The sequence below is a fragment of the Salminus brasiliensis genome, chromosome 6 (assembly GCF_030463535.1).
Source record: "Salminus brasiliensis chromosome 6, fSalBra1.hap2, whole genome shotgun sequence".
NCBI classification, from domain to species: Eukaryota; Metazoa; Chordata; class Actinopteri; order Characiformes; family Bryconidae; genus Salminus; species Salminus brasiliensis.
The window spans coordinates 4,104,026-4,120,398 of record NC_132883.1 but is presented as its reverse complement, the minus strand read 5'-3'; the positions used below and the strand labels follow the sequence as shown (position 1 = coordinate 4,120,398).

The following is a 16,373-nucleotide window of genomic DNA, read 5'->3' as shown; positions in this document are numbered from 1 at the left end:
TTTCGTTTTTGAACCAAAGTATTATTTTATTATTTCGCTAGCTACGTTATTATTTGATTTATATGCCATTTTTAAAAGCGTTCACGTTTTCGACTGAACATTTTGTATGCCATACATGTTTGAGGGTTAACTGCCTTTGCACACGATTTCTACCTAAACACTTTTCGTGTTTATTTATATATAAATAAATGTTTTTTTAATATTTTATTGTTAAATATTGTTAAATTTGACAACTGATAAAAATAAACAGCTAAAATAAATACTTTGACAAGCCGACTCATTGAATCACGTGCTGCACCGTTCTCAGCGTTGATTGGTCCGTTTCTGCCCTTGGTGACGGATTCCGCACCGGATTTATTGTTGTATTTATTTTAAATGTCTAATATCTCATATTTAAAGCGCTAATTGTCCGATAATTTTATGTTTTGGAAAATATAACCGCACCGAAATGTTGTTTATTGTAATTGTGATTCTTACAAAAAAATACCGTAAACACGCTTTCTTTGTGACTGACAGGCGTTTAGGCCAATAGGAATAACGTTCGCGCCTTTGACACGCCCACTGTAAAATTCTATTGGGTAGCGAAGAACTACATTTCACGACGAACTACATTTCCCAGAGACGTCGAGGCTTCATGTGACTGCCGTATGCCTTCACTGCTGTCTTCAGCGAACTCAGCAAACAAGTAGCTGGATGCTGCTGTTTTATTGCTGCAGCTCCTCGGTCGAGCAGGACGGCGGCTGCGGATCAGAAGCATAGCTGGGTAAAATCCTCACGTTTATGTGGTTTTGCTGTTAAGCTTAAATGAAGTGTTTGGTCTGTTCGTTGAGCAGTTAGTGCACTGCTGGTCAGTCAGTCTGCTGGTCAGTCTCAGACATATCAGGTGTGCTTACTTACTCTGGTCTGAAAAACAGGGGGTATCTTCATGAGAAAGTACCTGCTGATGTCTGGACAAGGTGAATTGTGAGCTGTTGTATATAATCCAATATAATCATGCACTGTTGAGATTTTCAGCCATATCATTAAAACCATATGTGTTTATATATATATATATATATATATATATATATATATATATATATATATATATAATGTATATACATACACATACATACATACATATATGTGTATGTATGTGTGTGTGTGTGTGTATGTATACATACATCTTAGATATCAGATTTATCAGACAGCAAGTAAACAACCATGAGTTCTTGTTGAAGGCCAAAACTTTGACACTTTGACAATAACCAAATTGTACTGGCTAGATGACCGGACCGGGTCAGAACGTCTAAAAAAACATCTGGCAGGTTTTCTGGGATGTCCCCTGGGGCAGTGGTGGCTCAGCGATTTGAGCTACAGGCTGTTGATGACAGCCCCTAGTTCACTAGTGTGTGTGCGCGTGTGTGCGTGTGTGTTCACTACCACAGATTGGTCAAATACCGTGGACACATTTTGATGTAGTACAGTGACATATTTTATGCACCTTTACCTTTACCCATATGCAGTGGTCAGTAAAGACCAGAAAGTGCTCTAGGGAAGGACAACCGGTGAACCAGCTATAGGGACAACTTACAGGACTTACAGGATCTGCTGCTAACATTGGTCTTGGTGCCAGACACCACAGCAGGACACCTTCAGAAGTCTTGAAGTAGAGTGTGGTGCAACAGATAACACCTCCACCTGCCAGTGAGCTATTACACCCTGTGGGAGACTGGGGTTCGATTCCTGGTCTGGGTGACTGTGCTGTGCTACACCAATAAAAGTCCTTGGGCCAGATTCCTAACGTCACACTGACCCTCCTCTGTAATACCAGTAACCTTGTAAGTCGCTCTGGATAAGAGCATCAGCTAAATGCCATAAATGTAAATGTAGATTTGGGGGGGGGGCATGTAAAATATTAGGTAGGTGGTTTTAATGTTATGGCTGATCAGTGTCTAGTAGAAATGTCCACTTTTTGACTACTTTTTTTGACACTTTTGAAAATGTCAGCCTTCAGTATCAAGTCACAGGTTCTTTCTAGAACGTCTATAAGAACCTGAGGATCAGCTGAGATGTGGTGTGATTTGTGTTGTGCAGCAGGGATGTCTCCAGGCATGGGGCAGCTCACTGGGCTGGTAGCAGCTACCTTCACTCCACTCACTCCACAAGGGTAAAGACCTTTTCCCTCCTTCTTTTAGTCATCATGTATCTGAGCCAAACCGAGCTGTGTGAATATATGAACATGACCATGACTATTCACATAGACACAGACATGGGCTCCACGTGACCTCTGAAGGTGTCCTGTGGGACCTGTGGCACCAGGACATTATGTCCTGTACGTTGTGGGGTGGGGCCTTTCTTTAACTACTCTTGGTAGATACTGGCCACTGCATCCCAGAAACACCCCACAAGACCTGCCTGGTGTTTTGGAGATGTTCTGACCCAGATACATGTTTTAAGTACCTAATCAGTTTTTCCTGTAGAAGCTCCATCAGATCTCATCAGAACAGATGAAGCAGGTGAAGATAAATCCAGTAAAAAGGAGAAACAAGAGCTTCTCATTCTGAAGAAGGAAAGTAGTGAGATCTTGTCGGTGAGCTAGTCTGAAGAACAGAGCTCGGTTCCTCCAGGTTTCTCCTGGACGCCCACCCTCAGTCCAGCCAGCACAGCGTGGAGGATGTGTTCAACTCCATCAGCAGCAGCAGCAGCAGCAGCAGCTCACCTGATTTACCATCATTAAGCTCTGATTTACCACCAAACCAGGTGTTGATCTGAGGAGAACTCTAAATAATACTAGACTCCATGAGAGAGGAGAACTTTGGAGATGTTGTAATGATGAACACAGTGATGGAGAACCTCCACCACTTTCTGTAGGAGTGTTATTATTAGTGTTTATAACTATTATAACACTATTATAACACTGATATGTAAAAATATATAGAATTATTTTTTAATTTGACCTCACCGTCCAAAATCCTATTAAACCTTCAAATACGGTGCAAATTATGGTCAGGGCCACCGAACATGTGTGTGTGTGAATGTGCACCGTCCTCTTTTTTTACTTTTTTTAACTTTGCATTTTCTGTTCTGCTCTTGTGTCCAGAGAGCTGAACCTGCCAGTGATTGGGCCGTATGTTGACTACCTGCTTCAGAAACAGGGCGTGAGAAGCGTGTTTGGTAAGTGCTGTATGTGCAGACAGCGAGATGGACAGAGATAATATTAGTATTATGGGAGTTTTGTTAAATGTACTTGTTTGGTCTAGTGAATGGGACCACAGGCGAAGGCTGCTCCCTCAGTCTGGGGGAGAGGAAACAGCTGGTGGAGGAGTGGTGTCGGCAGGGAAAGGGGAAGTAAGTTCTATCAGGCAGAGCGTCAGAGATGATTGAAAAATACTGTCTCAGCAGTTTGCTTGTACTGAATACTGTGTGTGTGTGTGTGTGTGTGTGTGTGTGTGTGTGTGTGTGTGTGTGTGTGTGTGTGTGTGTGTGTCTCAGACTTGACCAGGTCATTGTTCATGTTGGCTGCTTGAATGTAAAAGACTCTCAGGAGCTGGTGAGTGTTCCATTATTTGTGCTTTGTCTTTCTCATAGACATCACCATTATGTCAGGCTGTACAAAATACACACTGCAGATTCATACTGGATTAAAATCACCCAACAATGATTATTTTCAGAATATAGAAAAATGCATACATCAGATTCATACTGGATTTATATCACTCCACAGTTATTATTGTCAGACTGTTTAAAAAACACACTGCAGATTCATACTGGATTCAAATCACCCTATGAGTATTACTGTCAGGCTGTAAAAACTACACATACATTAGATTCATACTGGATTAAAATTACCCCACAGTTATTATTTTTGGCCTATAAAAAACACATTCATACTGGAATTAAATCACTCCACAGAACATTTGGTCAAACTGTAAGAACTACACACACTGCAGATTCATACTGGATTAATACCGCCCAACAATTATTAATTTCGGACTACAGAAACGGACACATCAGATTCATACTGGATTATACAGATATTCCTGTCAGACTGTAAGAACTACACACACTGCAGATTCATACTGGATTATACAGATATTCCTGTCAGACTGTAAGAACTACACACACTGCAGATTCATACTGGATTGAAATAACCCCACAATTATGATTTTTGGACTATACAAACAAACATCTACATCAAATTCATACTGGTATTAAATCACTCCACAGTAATTATTTTCAGACTGTAAGAACTACACACAGTGCAGATTCATACTGGATTAAAACCGCCCAACAATTATTCATTTCGGACTACAGAAAAACACACACGTCAGATTCATACTGGATTATACAGATATTCCTGTCAGACTGTGAGAACTACACACACTGCAGATTCATACTGGATTGAAATAACCCCACAAGTATGGACAATTTTTTGGACTATACAAAAACAAACACCTACATCAAATTCATACTGGAATTAAATCGCAGTAATTATTGTCAGGCTGTAAAAACTGCACACACTGCCGATTCATACTGGATGTAAATCACTCAGTCTGTTACAAAGTTGGTGCTGCTTCCTTATTTACACCCAGTCAGTAACCCTAACCTCAGTGATGATATTAGTGCATGTGCTGAAACCGAGGAGTAAAGTGTCCTGTGCTTCTGCAGGCTCGCCACGCTGCTTCAGTAGGAGCTGACGCCATCGCCGTCATTTCACCCTTCTTCTTCAAGCCCACTAATGCAGGTTTGCCGTCTTTACATTTCTCATTCATTTCTCTCAAAATCAGTGAAGTAGGAGTGTCTGATTTGAACCCCGGTGTGATGACTGGCTACATTCACACAGCAGGTCAAGTGGCCCAAATCCGATTTTCTCAGATTTTGGTTTCTCGGAACAGCCGATTTTCTGGATCAGTACCTGGATCCACTTTGACCCGATTCTGTTGGTGTGGCTTTTTATGTGGGAAAGTAAAATCTGGAGATTTCCACTGGTCCGACTGGAGGCGCATTTTAATGACTAGTGTAAACAGAATCCAGTCAAAGTGGATCCGGATACAATCCGGATACAATGCACATGTTAGCGCCGGGTGTAAACAGGTCCTATATGGTTTTCCTCTTCCTCTGACCTATGAGGGTTATCATTTTAATTTAGGTATTTGTACTAATTGTAATAACAGCACCTCCCTGTCTGTCACCTTTTCCTCAGAGGCGTTGAGGATGTTCCTGAAGGAGGTGGCATCAGCAGCACCTGAGCTCCCTTTCTACTACTATCATTTACCCTCCATGACTGGAGTGAACTGTAGGCATTGCATATGTACACACCACTCACCAGCACTTCACAAGCACTCCCTACAAAACCTCAAAAGTGGCTAAATTGAGAGTTTCTTGACCAATTTCCTAAATTTTTGAATAATACTTTGGGAAAATCCATTAGATCATGGATCATTTTGAAGGTGCAATTCCTGTCTTCTCTCTCCTCCCTTCACCTCTCCTCATCTTCCCCCTCTCAGTGGAGGTGAGGGCGATTCTGGAGGGCATTGAGAATCAGATTCCTTCTTTCAGAGGCTTGAAGTTCAGCGCACTGGATCTCAGGGATCTGGGCCAGTGTATCTGTTACTGCCGCCCACGCGGTTGGTCTGTCCTGTACGGAGTGGACGAGGTACATCTTTTACTTTTAGCCTTTGGCTCAAAATAATGCCTTTCAGTTTGGAACCATGTTGTAGTTGGATGCTGTTTTACTGTACCTGTGCAGGTGTCCATCAATGCTTCTTTCTCACTGTTTAGCAACTGTTGGGGGCAGTGGCGTTAGGAGTGAACGGTGCTGTTGGGAGGTCTGTCTCTGATTAATCTAATTCTCATGTTCCTGGATGCTCTTTTTTTTCTCCTTCATTTCTTAAAGTCATTAAAGTGATAAGAATGACCAGCAGGACTAATCTACACTAATGCACTGATCCGACTTTCTCTGTTCCGATATGATAACTACATAAACTTTACAACTACATAAACAACGATACCGTTGTTGAATTGATCAAGTCAAGTCAATAATATATACAGTGCCCTCCATAATTATTGGCACCCCTGGTTAAGATGTGTTCTTTAGCTTCTAATAAATTGAGTTTTTTTCTAAATAATATAAGACCACGATGGAAAAAAGAGTCAAATCCAGCCTTTAACTCAAGTGAATTTTAAGGGGAAAAAAAAAATCCCTGACTAAGAAATAATTATTCTTCATAAAATCACCTGTTCCACAATTATTGGCACCCCTAACATTTCTTAGAAAATAAATCTAATTAAAGTATTTCTGTCAATTCTACAGTAGTTTACGAAGTTGATCAGAGTATGTAGGAACATTTAATTAATAATTCACAACTTCCTGTTTCCCTGGAGTATAAATATGGTGTGACTTAGAGGCCATTTCTCTTCAACATGGGAAAGACAAAGGAACATACCATTCAAGTAAGGCAGATGTGTGTTGACCTCCACAAGTCAGGCAATGGCTACAAGAAAATAGCCACTCACCTCCACCTGTCCATATCTACTGTCAGAGGAATTATTAAGAAGTTTAAAACAACTGGAACAGTGGTAAACAAGCCTGGACGAGGACGCAAGTTTATTTTGCCACCACGCACAGTGAGGAGGATGATAAGAGAAATAAAAAGGTCTCCAAAGCTCACTGTTACAGAATTGCAACAAATGGTAGCTTCTTGGGGTCACAAAGTCTCCAAAACAACCATCAGGCGCTATCTGCATGGCAACAAGCTGTTTGGGAGGCATGCACTGAAAAAACCTTTTCTCACTCACAATCATAAACGCAAATGTCTGGAGTTTGCTAAGCAGTACTGGAACTTCAACTGGGACCGTGTGCTTTGGTCAGATGAAACTAAGATAGAGCTTTTTGGCAACAAATGCTCTAAGTGGGTCTGGCGTAACACAAGAGCTGAGTATGCAGAAAAGCACCTCATGCCCACTGTGAAATATGAGGGAGGATCAGTGATGCTGTGGCCCTGTTTCTCTTCCAAAGGCCCTGGGAACCTTGTTAGGGTGCATGGCATCATGAATGCTCTGAAATACCAGAACATTTTAAAACAAAATCTGGTGGCTTCTGCCCAAAAGCTGAAGATGGGTCGTCACTGGGTCTTTCAGCAAGATAATGACCCAAAACATATGGCCAAATCTACACAGAACTGGTTCACCACACACAGAATCAAGCTCCTCCCATGGCCATCTCAGTCCCCAGACCTCAACCCCATTGAAAACCTGTGGGGTGAGCTGAAGAGGAGAGTGCAGAGGAGAGGACCCAGGTCGCTGGATGATTTAGAGAGATTGTGCAAAGAGGAATGGTCAAAGATCCCCCTATCTGTATTCTCCCATCTTGTGAAACATTATAAGAGAAAATACAGGCGGTGCAGGAATCAGGTTCAGTGAATGGATCAGTCCTGTGGATCGGCCTAATTATTCAATACCCAATCCAGCAATCCAGCCTAGTATCAGATCGGTGCATCCCTAGCATAAAGTCATCCATACACTCGTCCTCCACTCCTATCACCCCTGATATGATAACCTCCTTACTTATGACCTGATCTGTATGTATGTTAACCCTTGTGGCTGGACACACATTAAGATTCTTTGGAAATAAATAATAAAGACCTAATAATAAAATAAAAATCATGAAACTTTATTGCTGTCTCTTCCTCAACAGTACCTACAACTACCTGGGCACCACTATGAACAGCATGCTGAGTGCGTTTGAGACAGGAGATGTGGCCCTAGCTAGAAACCTTCAGGTGGGTCTCGCCTCTGTAAGTTACTTATAAAGTCAGAGTCGACTGTGTAGCTGTTCCATCGACCTACAGAGGTTTAGCTCCTCCAGGACACTGTGCTTCATTTGACTAGATAATAGACCATCCAGCCCTGCACATTTAGTGTGTCCCAATTCAGGGACTGCATCCTTCAGAGGCTGTATTTAAAGGCCAATTGCGTCACAGTAGCGTGACTAGGCTGTCCCGTTTCATAGGCTCCTTCGTATGCGGCCGAGAAATATGTCCTCCATAAGAACGAATGATTGGACGGGTGGATCCTTCTCCAGCCAGCATATTCCGAGATTCATCGCGTGCCAGCGAGGTTATCAATAATCACACTTTTGCTGAAATGTATTATTTTTTATGATTATTTGGTGAAGATGTATGCATATAACTTCAGGACGTAACGGTAAGCGCAGGGACAGCAGTGCTGACGCAAACTGGAAATCTGCCGTAGAGTAGACTGTCTCGTTCCGGCCTACGCAGTCTACCCAGTCTTTGTGGGTCAAGCGTGCCCTTTGAAGGATGCAGCCCCTGAATTGGGACACACTTATTGTAGTGTCTACCCTGCTCCCAACACACCTGATTAACAAGAACCTTCCTTAGTTGAAGAGAATGTGTTACAGCAGACAGATACTAAGATAAACAGGGTAGGGGGTTGTTCGGGACCACCTTAATAGACAATCCAGTAGATACGTAGCTGTACAGTAGGTTTATACAACTATTAGGTGCAGTGTACTTTACAGAAGTGCAGTTTCTGATGGATAAGGAAGAGAGGCATCCCTTATGTAAGGTGACTGGGTGCAGCAGGTGTAGTACAAATGATGGACGGTTCACATGGAGTCAGACTGCTGATTCAGAGATGGGTTTAAGAATCTCCTGTGACTTTTTTACAGATTCAGTCAAATTACATTTTTAATGTAAGGAAATTGGCTGGGCCCTATGTGTAACCCCAGTTGTTGGGTGCAGATTTTGGTCGTTTTCCTGTATAATTTCACATAAAAATGTATAAATAAAAGTTTTTATTATCCAATAAATAAATAACTAATAATAAATATGAATAAACAGATAAATAATAATTATTATGATATATGATAATTATATATATATATATATATATATATATATATATATATATATATATGTCGCAATATTTTGTTTTGAAGTACTGTATAGATATAGATAAAGATTTGCAGCAGGTCATAATTTTGTGTTGTATTTAAATCCTCGACAGCTAGATGATAATAGATAACCTTGTGTTGTATTTAAATACACTCTCTCTCTCTATATATATATATTTTTTTTAAGAAATGAAGCTGTCTCTCTCTAATATATATATATATATATATATTAGAGAGAGACAGCTTCATTTCTTAAAAAAAAAAATATATATATATATATATATATTTTTTTTTTTATTAATATTATTAGTATTTTTTTTAAGAAATGAAGCTGTCTCTCTCTAATATATATATATATATATATATATATATATATATATATATATATATATATATATATATATATAATTTTAAATATATATCCTACCTGTCAAAAGTTTTAGAACACCCCCAATATTTTAGTCTACTGGCAGTGCTGCATGGCTCAAGCAAGCCTGCTCCAAGGCTTCTCTTCACAGTTGAAACTGAGACCTGGTCCAGTGTTGAGCTGTCACCACGTCACCACACTCTTTATCTGTCATTTCTCTAAAGGAAAGATCTGTAAGGTTCGGAATACTTAGAATACTGTGTCCCCTAAAAAGCCCTGACTGTTCACTGCTTACCTTTGTACCGTGAGGCCTCTGGACTTGAATTACTTAAATGTCAATAAAAGCCAAGAAAATTGGAGGTGTTCTAAAACTTTTCACCAGTAGTGTTTATACATAAAAAAAATGTAGTCCCAGTAAAGCTCATACAGATGTGTCGCAGTAGACTGCAAAAAACATTTTGCTCCATTATTGAATTTAGCTGTGTTTTGTTTTTTCTCTTTCTCAGTTTAAGTTGCAGGAGCTCATCACATTCGCTGGCAGTCTAGGTGAGTCACCCACTTAAACTCTTAAAGGTAGGGTTTTCTGTGTGGGTCCTCAGACGTCACAGATTACATTGTAATTTTCACAGTATTTACATTTTAATTACAGTACCTATATAATAATAATAGTAATGAATAAATAATAAATATGGTTTAAGTATATTTTTCTGACAGTAATTAGCACAGTACTGTAATTGCTAGCATCATTTTTTACTACTTTGAAAAGGCATTACTGCATTTATTTTAATTCTGTAAATTATTGGTAAAATTATTAAATACTAAAACAAACTAAAACAAAGACACTGTTCTTGTCACAAATCATTTATTGTATTATTTATTGTATTTATTGTATTATTGTAAACATTTTATAACCTTTTTTTAAGTACATAGGTGCAAAATAAATTTGGTTAAAGCTAGCAAGAGAAAACTGGTGACTAGCTTAACCAAATGGAGGTAGATTGTGCTACCTAGCTAGTGCACCTACACACCAGTAATGTTAGTCCTACGCCAACTAAACAAAATTGTACAAATTATTTAGAGATTAGTTTGCTGTTTTCTGGCGTATTCGCAAAACAAGGTGCGTCTCTATAGCTAGCGTTTTTCTCTCTCCCAGTGCAGCGTAGCTAGCGTTACGTAGCTAGCAATGCAGTACTATAAGAATGGCGGCAGCGAGAGTCAAGTTTAAGTTCCTTATTACTCTTTACTTGCGTAAATTTAAGGGAAAAAAAGTTTCGAACACCACTTTTCACGTTTGGTATCAGTTTACTAACATTTAGGCTCATAACAACAATATAGAAATTGTGCATTTCTACTCTCTCTCTTTGCCAATCGCTTTGCAAATTAAAAAAAAAACTAAATTAGCGAGGCATCTAAATTTCGTTCTCACAAAAAATCACATCTGAACACAATATTTAAACATCGCTACAATATTGTAATCTTGCGCATCTAGTGCGGAAACACCCGTTATTTAGGATGGGCTTTGTTACGGGCCTACCTGCGCACTACCCCCTAATATCGGCCACTTGTAAACGAAACATCGGACATATCAGCGAACTGTAAATAAACGTAAGCGCTTAACTCATCTAAGTAAATGTTTTTTCAGGAGAGATGTGCCTAGATCCTGCTCAAAATTAGTGCGCTGTGATTGTATAATTAGAGCCTTGTGATTGTAGAGTTAGCGCGTTGTGATTGTAGAGTTAGCGCGTTGTGATTGTAGAGTTAGCGCGTTGTGATTGTAGAATTAGAGCGCTGTGATTGTAGAATTAGAGCGTTGTGATTTGTAGAATTAGAGCGTTGTGATTTGTAGAATTAGAGCGCTGTGATTGTAGAATTAGAGCGCTGTGATTTGTAGAATTAGCGCGCTGTGATTGTAGTTAGCGCGTTGTGATTGTAGAATTAGCGCGTTGTGATTGTAGAGTTAGCGCGTTGTGATTGTAGAGTTAGCGCGTTGTGATTGTAGAGTTAGCGCGTTGTGATTGTAGAATTAGAGCGCTGTGATTGTAGAATTAGAGCGTTGTGATTTGTAGAATTAGAGCGTTGTGATTTGTAGAATTAGAGCGCTGTGATTGTAGAGTTAGTGCGCTGTGATTTGTAGAATTAGAGCGCGGTGATTGTAGAATTAGAGCGCGGTGATTGTAGAATTAGAGCGCGGTGATTGTAGAATTAGAGCGCTGTGATTGTAGAATTAGAGCGCTGTGATTGTAGAGTTAGAGCGCTGTGATTGTAGAATTAGAGCGCTGTGATTGTAGAATTAGAGCGTTGTGATTTGTAGAATTAGAGCGCTGTGATTGTAGAGTTAGAGCGCTGTGATTGTAGAATTAGAGCGCTGTGATTGTAGAGTTAGAGCGCTGTGATTGTAGAATTAGAGCGCTGTGATTGTAGAGTTAGTGCGCTGTGATTGTAGAATTAGAGCGCTGTGATTGTAGAGTTAGTGCGCTGTGATTGTAGAGTTAGAGCGCTGTGATTGTAGAATTAGAGCGCTGTGATTGTAGAGTTAGTGCGCTGTGATTGTAGAATTAGAGCGCTGTGATTGTAGAATTAGAGCGCTGTGATTGTAGAGTTAGTGCGCTGTGATTGTAGAGTTAGTGCGCTGTGATTGTAGAATTAGAGCGTTGTGATTGTAGAGTTTTGCCCCAGATCTGCAGTACAGTAACCTGCTGTATTCTTGTTCTACAGGAGGAGTTTGGGCGTTATTCAGTAGTCATGCTGTAAAGACTACAGACGTGTTACAGTGTAGTTACTGAATAGCTGGCAGTAGTTTGTGTACAATAAGGCTCATGGCTTAAGGTTGAGGAGGTTCATCTCCACTGACTGAGCTGAGGTGGCAGAGTAATGCTGGTGCTGCTGTGCAGTTGTTTTCTCGACCTTTGCCTCACTGTTCTCCTCAGTCTTTCAGCTCGCGGGTGTAGTTAAAGGCCGTTGTAGCCAGATGAACAGTACCGTCATGGCCTGGTACACTACATTTAGATAGATTTCACCTTTGTGGTTTACTGTCCCTGTTCTCAGTGAAACCAGACGTTGTGTAGTAGGCTTGTACTTGAAATTGACCCAGAATGATTTACGCTATATGGACAAAAGTATTGGGACGCATTTATAGTTTTGTTTGTTTTCCCCCCAAAATCAAGGGTATTTTCTATTTACATGGAATTTCACCTGGCTTTCAATATTAAATTCTCATTACAAGAATTCAGAAACCAGTGAAACATCATTGAGATCTGCATTATTTCTCTTCATGCAAATGAGATCCTTTTTCCTTTAGGAGTGCAGTATAATCAATCAATTGGTCAAATAATCAATTAATCAGCCTTTATTTTCACTTAGAGACTCATTGTATTTACAATAAACAGGGATTGAAGGAGAAAATAATATTTAGTCAACACAGTGGAGGTAAATGAGCAAATTAAAAACATTTAAGAAAACACCTTAACCATTAAACTTATATAATGTTAATCAATCTAATTAAAATTTAATTAGTAAGAAAATAAAACTATTAAAAAATTAATTTGTTTTATTTAAGAGGAGGAAAAAAGTCTTAAAATGACTTCCTGAGGCAAATGAGTCCTACTCCAAGCTCTATAGGCTTGAAAGCCAACTACCAATCAGGTAAATCAGGTGATGTGCGTCTCTGTAATGAGAAGGGGTGTGGTCTAATGACATCAACACCCTATATAAGGTGTGCTTAATTATTAGGCAACTTCCTTTTCTTTGGCAAAATGGGTCAGAAGAGAGATTTGATGGACTCTGAAAAGTCAAAAATTGTGAGATGTCTTGCAGAGGGATGCAGCAGTCTTAAAATTGCCAAACTTTTGAAGCGTGATCACCAAACAATCAAGCGTTTCATGGCAAATAGCCAACAGGGTCGCAAGAAACGTGTTGAAAAAAAAAGGCGCAAAATAACTGCCCATGAATTGAGGAAAGTCAAGCGTGAAGCTGCCAAGATGCCATTTGCCACCAGTTTTGCCATATTTCAGAGCTGCAACGGTACTGGAGTATCAAAAAGCACAAGGTGTGCGATACTCAGGGACATGGCCAAGGTAAGGAAGGCTGAAAAACGACCACCTTTGAACAAGAAACATCAGATAACGTCCAGACTGGGCCAAGAAATATCTTAAGACTGATTTAAGGTTTTATGGACTGATGAAATGCGAGTGACTCTTGATGGGCCAGATGGATGGGGCCCGAGGCTGGATCAGTAAAGGGCAGAGAGCTCCACTCCGACTCAGACGCCAGCAAGGTGGAGGTGGGGTACTGGTATGGGCTGGTATCATCAAAGATGAACTTGTGGGACCTTTTCGGGTTGAGGATGGAGTGAAGCTCAACTCCCAGACCTACTGCCAGTTTCTGGAAGACCCCTTCTTTAAGCAGTGGTACAGAAAGAAGTCGGTATCGTTCAAGAAGACCATGATTTTCATGCAGGACAATGCTCCATCACATGCATCCAAATACTCCACAGCCTGGCTGGCCAGTAAGGGTCTAAAAGAAGAAAAAATGATGACATGGCCCCCTTGTTCACCTGATCTGAACCCCATAGAGAACCTGTGGTCCCTCATGAAATGTGAGATCTACAGGGAGGGGAAACAGTACACCTCTCTGAACAGTGTCTGGGAGGCTGTGGTGTCTGCTGCACGCAATGTTGATCATAAACAGATCAAGCAACTGACAGAATCTCTGGATGGAAGACTTTTGAGTGTCATGGTAAAGAAAGGTGGCTGTATTGGTCACTGATTTGTTTTTGAATGTCAGAAATATTGTGTTATATTGGTTTACCTGGTAAAAATAAGTAAGTGAGATGGGTATATATTTGTTTTTTATTAAGTTGCCTAATAATTCTGACAGTAATGGTGTAATAATCCTCCTAAGATAGCCAAATCTAAAAAAAACCCCACTCCAACTTCCAAAAATATTAAGCTTTGATATTTATGAGTCTTTTGGGTCGATTGAGAACATAGTTGTTGTTCAATAATAAAGAATTCTCTCAAATACAACTTGCCTAATTCTGCACACACTGTATATATATGTGTGTGTGTATCTATATTATTTTTTAAATAAGTACAATTTAAAAGACCAGGCAAGAAACTAAAATAAAATAAATAAAAATAAAAAATAATAAAACAATAAAAATACGTAAAGAACACAATTAAATAATCAATAATAAGAAAATAAATAATAAAAGGGGAACAAAATAAGTAAAAAATAAAATAAAAATAACGGTAAAATAGTTGAATCTCCAGTAAAAGGCAGAGTGCAGGTGGTTAAGCGATTTTTCCCAGTTCAGTAAAAACTCTCAGCACCTGGCAGCCGATCCAGCCACTGAAATTACCACTGATTACAGACAGCATTGACCAACCAGGGCCGCCCAACCGTTTCGTACAGTCTCCAGTAATGAACCTCCGCGCCGAACGCCATACTGAGTCCGCTGGTTTAAGGGAACTGTCAGATGCATATTTGTGATGTCCAGGACAGATAAGACAGATCATTCCAGCATGGTGTTGCATTTCCAGATCATGAAGCTCTAATGCATCCTGCTGTACCTTTGTATGCCCAGGTTTTGGCCTGCCCATGAATAAGCAGCTGATGAGTGAGTTTTCGGGCCTGCAGTTGGGTCCGCCACGGCTGCCGCTGCTGCCCTGCCCCCCAGACCATGGCAAGCTCATCGTCCAGAAACTCCGGGACATTCTGGCAGAGCAGTAACGTCTTCGCGTAACTGTTCTTCGCCAGGCGAACAGCATGGAGATGAATCAGCCATGCCGAGCGGAAAGGGACCAACGTCAGGTTTATTAACACGTGTGTGACGGATCAATCTGATGAGCACCAGTTGTGGTGAAGTGCTGTTGGGTTCAATTCTGATACTTGAACTGAGCACTACTCCATTATACCACCCTATTTTAATGTAAAAGGTTCTGCAAAGGGTTCTTTGAGCCATGCCATAGAAGAGCCACTTTTGGTTCCCTAAAGAATGTGTGAAGATGAGTGAGAAGAACCTTTTAAGGGTCTAAAGCACCGCCACACTCATCTTTACACATATCTGGGTAACCAAACCTGGTTCTTTTGTGGCATCCCACTCGGAGCTCCTTAATTTTTTTAGAGTGACCTCTGGTTAGTATGTTCTGTACCAGGACAGGTGTCCATTTATGGTCCAGATTTCTAGACTAGGTCCTGTCCCTAGTCCTAGATTGAAGCCATAAAATCATTCTCAGTTTAAAATAAGGTGGTAGATCTACTTAAAGTGCCCACCCAGCATTGTTGCTTTTGGACAAAAGTTTTTGGACACCTACCTGCCCATCCAGCTTCTCATCTTTTGGATATGTAGAGACTCTACATGTCCAAACGTTTGTGGGCATTAGCTGATCCAGCAGTTCTGCTTTTGGACATGTAGATACCCTACACTTTATCTTTATACACACATTGTAGTGTCTATAGAGGTGAAGTCATCAATGTAGCAGAATTGGGGGGGGGGCTGGATTCTTAATAATTCTTAATAATTCTTAATCTTTCTTAATAATAAGTCTTCTATGAGTCATTCATTCATGCATTTATGCTGTTGGATAAACGTCTAGTACTTTTTGAACCAAGTCAGGTCTGTCTGCTTCTAATTAGCTGCATTTTACGTACATTTGTGAAGAGATTTGTTCAATTACGTTCAAGTAGACACTAATATTGCCCAGTTCTGGAGTTCAGTTCATTGTAATGAGCTCAGGACTGCAGTGGGACCTCTGCATCTGTTCCTTCCTTTGTGTGGTGATAGTGCAGAGTACAAAAACCTTTTATATGAATGTGATGTTCTTTCAAATGAATTGTTTTGTAAAATTGAATAGAAAGAAAATAAACAGTGACCTCAGGCCTCTTTCCTAATTGCTGGTTGTCCCTCATTCCAGTCTGGATGTGAAATAAAGTGTCGGGAATCTGCCTCTCAGCTCGTTCTTATTGTTCTTCCTTTATTTTACTTTCTTTATTTTTAATTTTTGCCGGACCGTCTAGCAAGCCACCATAGACGAGGCAATTTAGCTTGCAGCTGACTGGTGACTGACCGACTCTGTTGAAACGCCCATGCCCAGAACTTGTCTCTTG

The 16,373-nt window shown here is 40.2% G+C and overlaps 1 protein-coding gene across 2 annotated transcripts; it reads left to right on the top strand.

Annotated features, from left to right (window-relative positions):
- Nucleotides 1–651: 651 nt before the first annotated feature.
- On the top strand, nucleotides 652–16,157 carry npl (N-acetylneuraminate pyruvate lyase (dihydrodipicolinate synthase)). Of its 2 annotated transcripts, none has more exons than XM_072681363.1 (12): nucleotides 652–763; nucleotides 2,080–2,149; nucleotides 3,083–3,156; nucleotides 3,243–3,330; nucleotides 3,475–3,532; nucleotides 4,651–4,726; nucleotides 5,186–5,278; nucleotides 5,490–5,638; nucleotides 5,764–5,810; nucleotides 7,679–7,763; nucleotides 9,773–9,812; nucleotides 14,851–16,157. In XM_072681363.1, the coding sequence occupies exons 2-12, from the start codon at nucleotides 2,082–2,084 to the stop codon at nucleotides 14,994–14,996; spliced, it is 924 nt and encodes a 307-aa protein (XP_072537464.1). In that variant the 5' UTR covers nucleotides 652–763; nucleotides 2,080–2,081; the 3' UTR covers nucleotides 14,997–16,157. The 2 variants fall into 2 exon arrangements, with proteins under 2 accessions (XP_072537464.1, XP_072537463.1); XM_072681362.1 differs by having other exon boundaries at nucleotides 2,077–2,149.
- The last annotated feature ends 216 nt before the right edge of the window (nucleotides 16,158–16,373 follow it).

Bases quoted from the DNA above. Each gene is read 5' to 3' on its own strand.
- npl (XM_072681363.1), top strand. From the start codon at position 2,082: ATGTCTCCAGGCATGGGGCAGCTCACTGGGCTGGTAGCAGCTACCTTC. The intron at 5,811-7,678 runs GTCTGTCTCTGA...CTTCCTCAACAG, and splicing joins GTGAACGGTGCTGTTGGGAG to TACCTACAACTACCTGGGCA. The intron at 9,813-14,850 runs GTGAGTCACCCA...TTGTATGCCCAG, and splicing joins CACATTCGCTGGCAGTCTAG to GTTTTGGCCTGCCCATGAAT.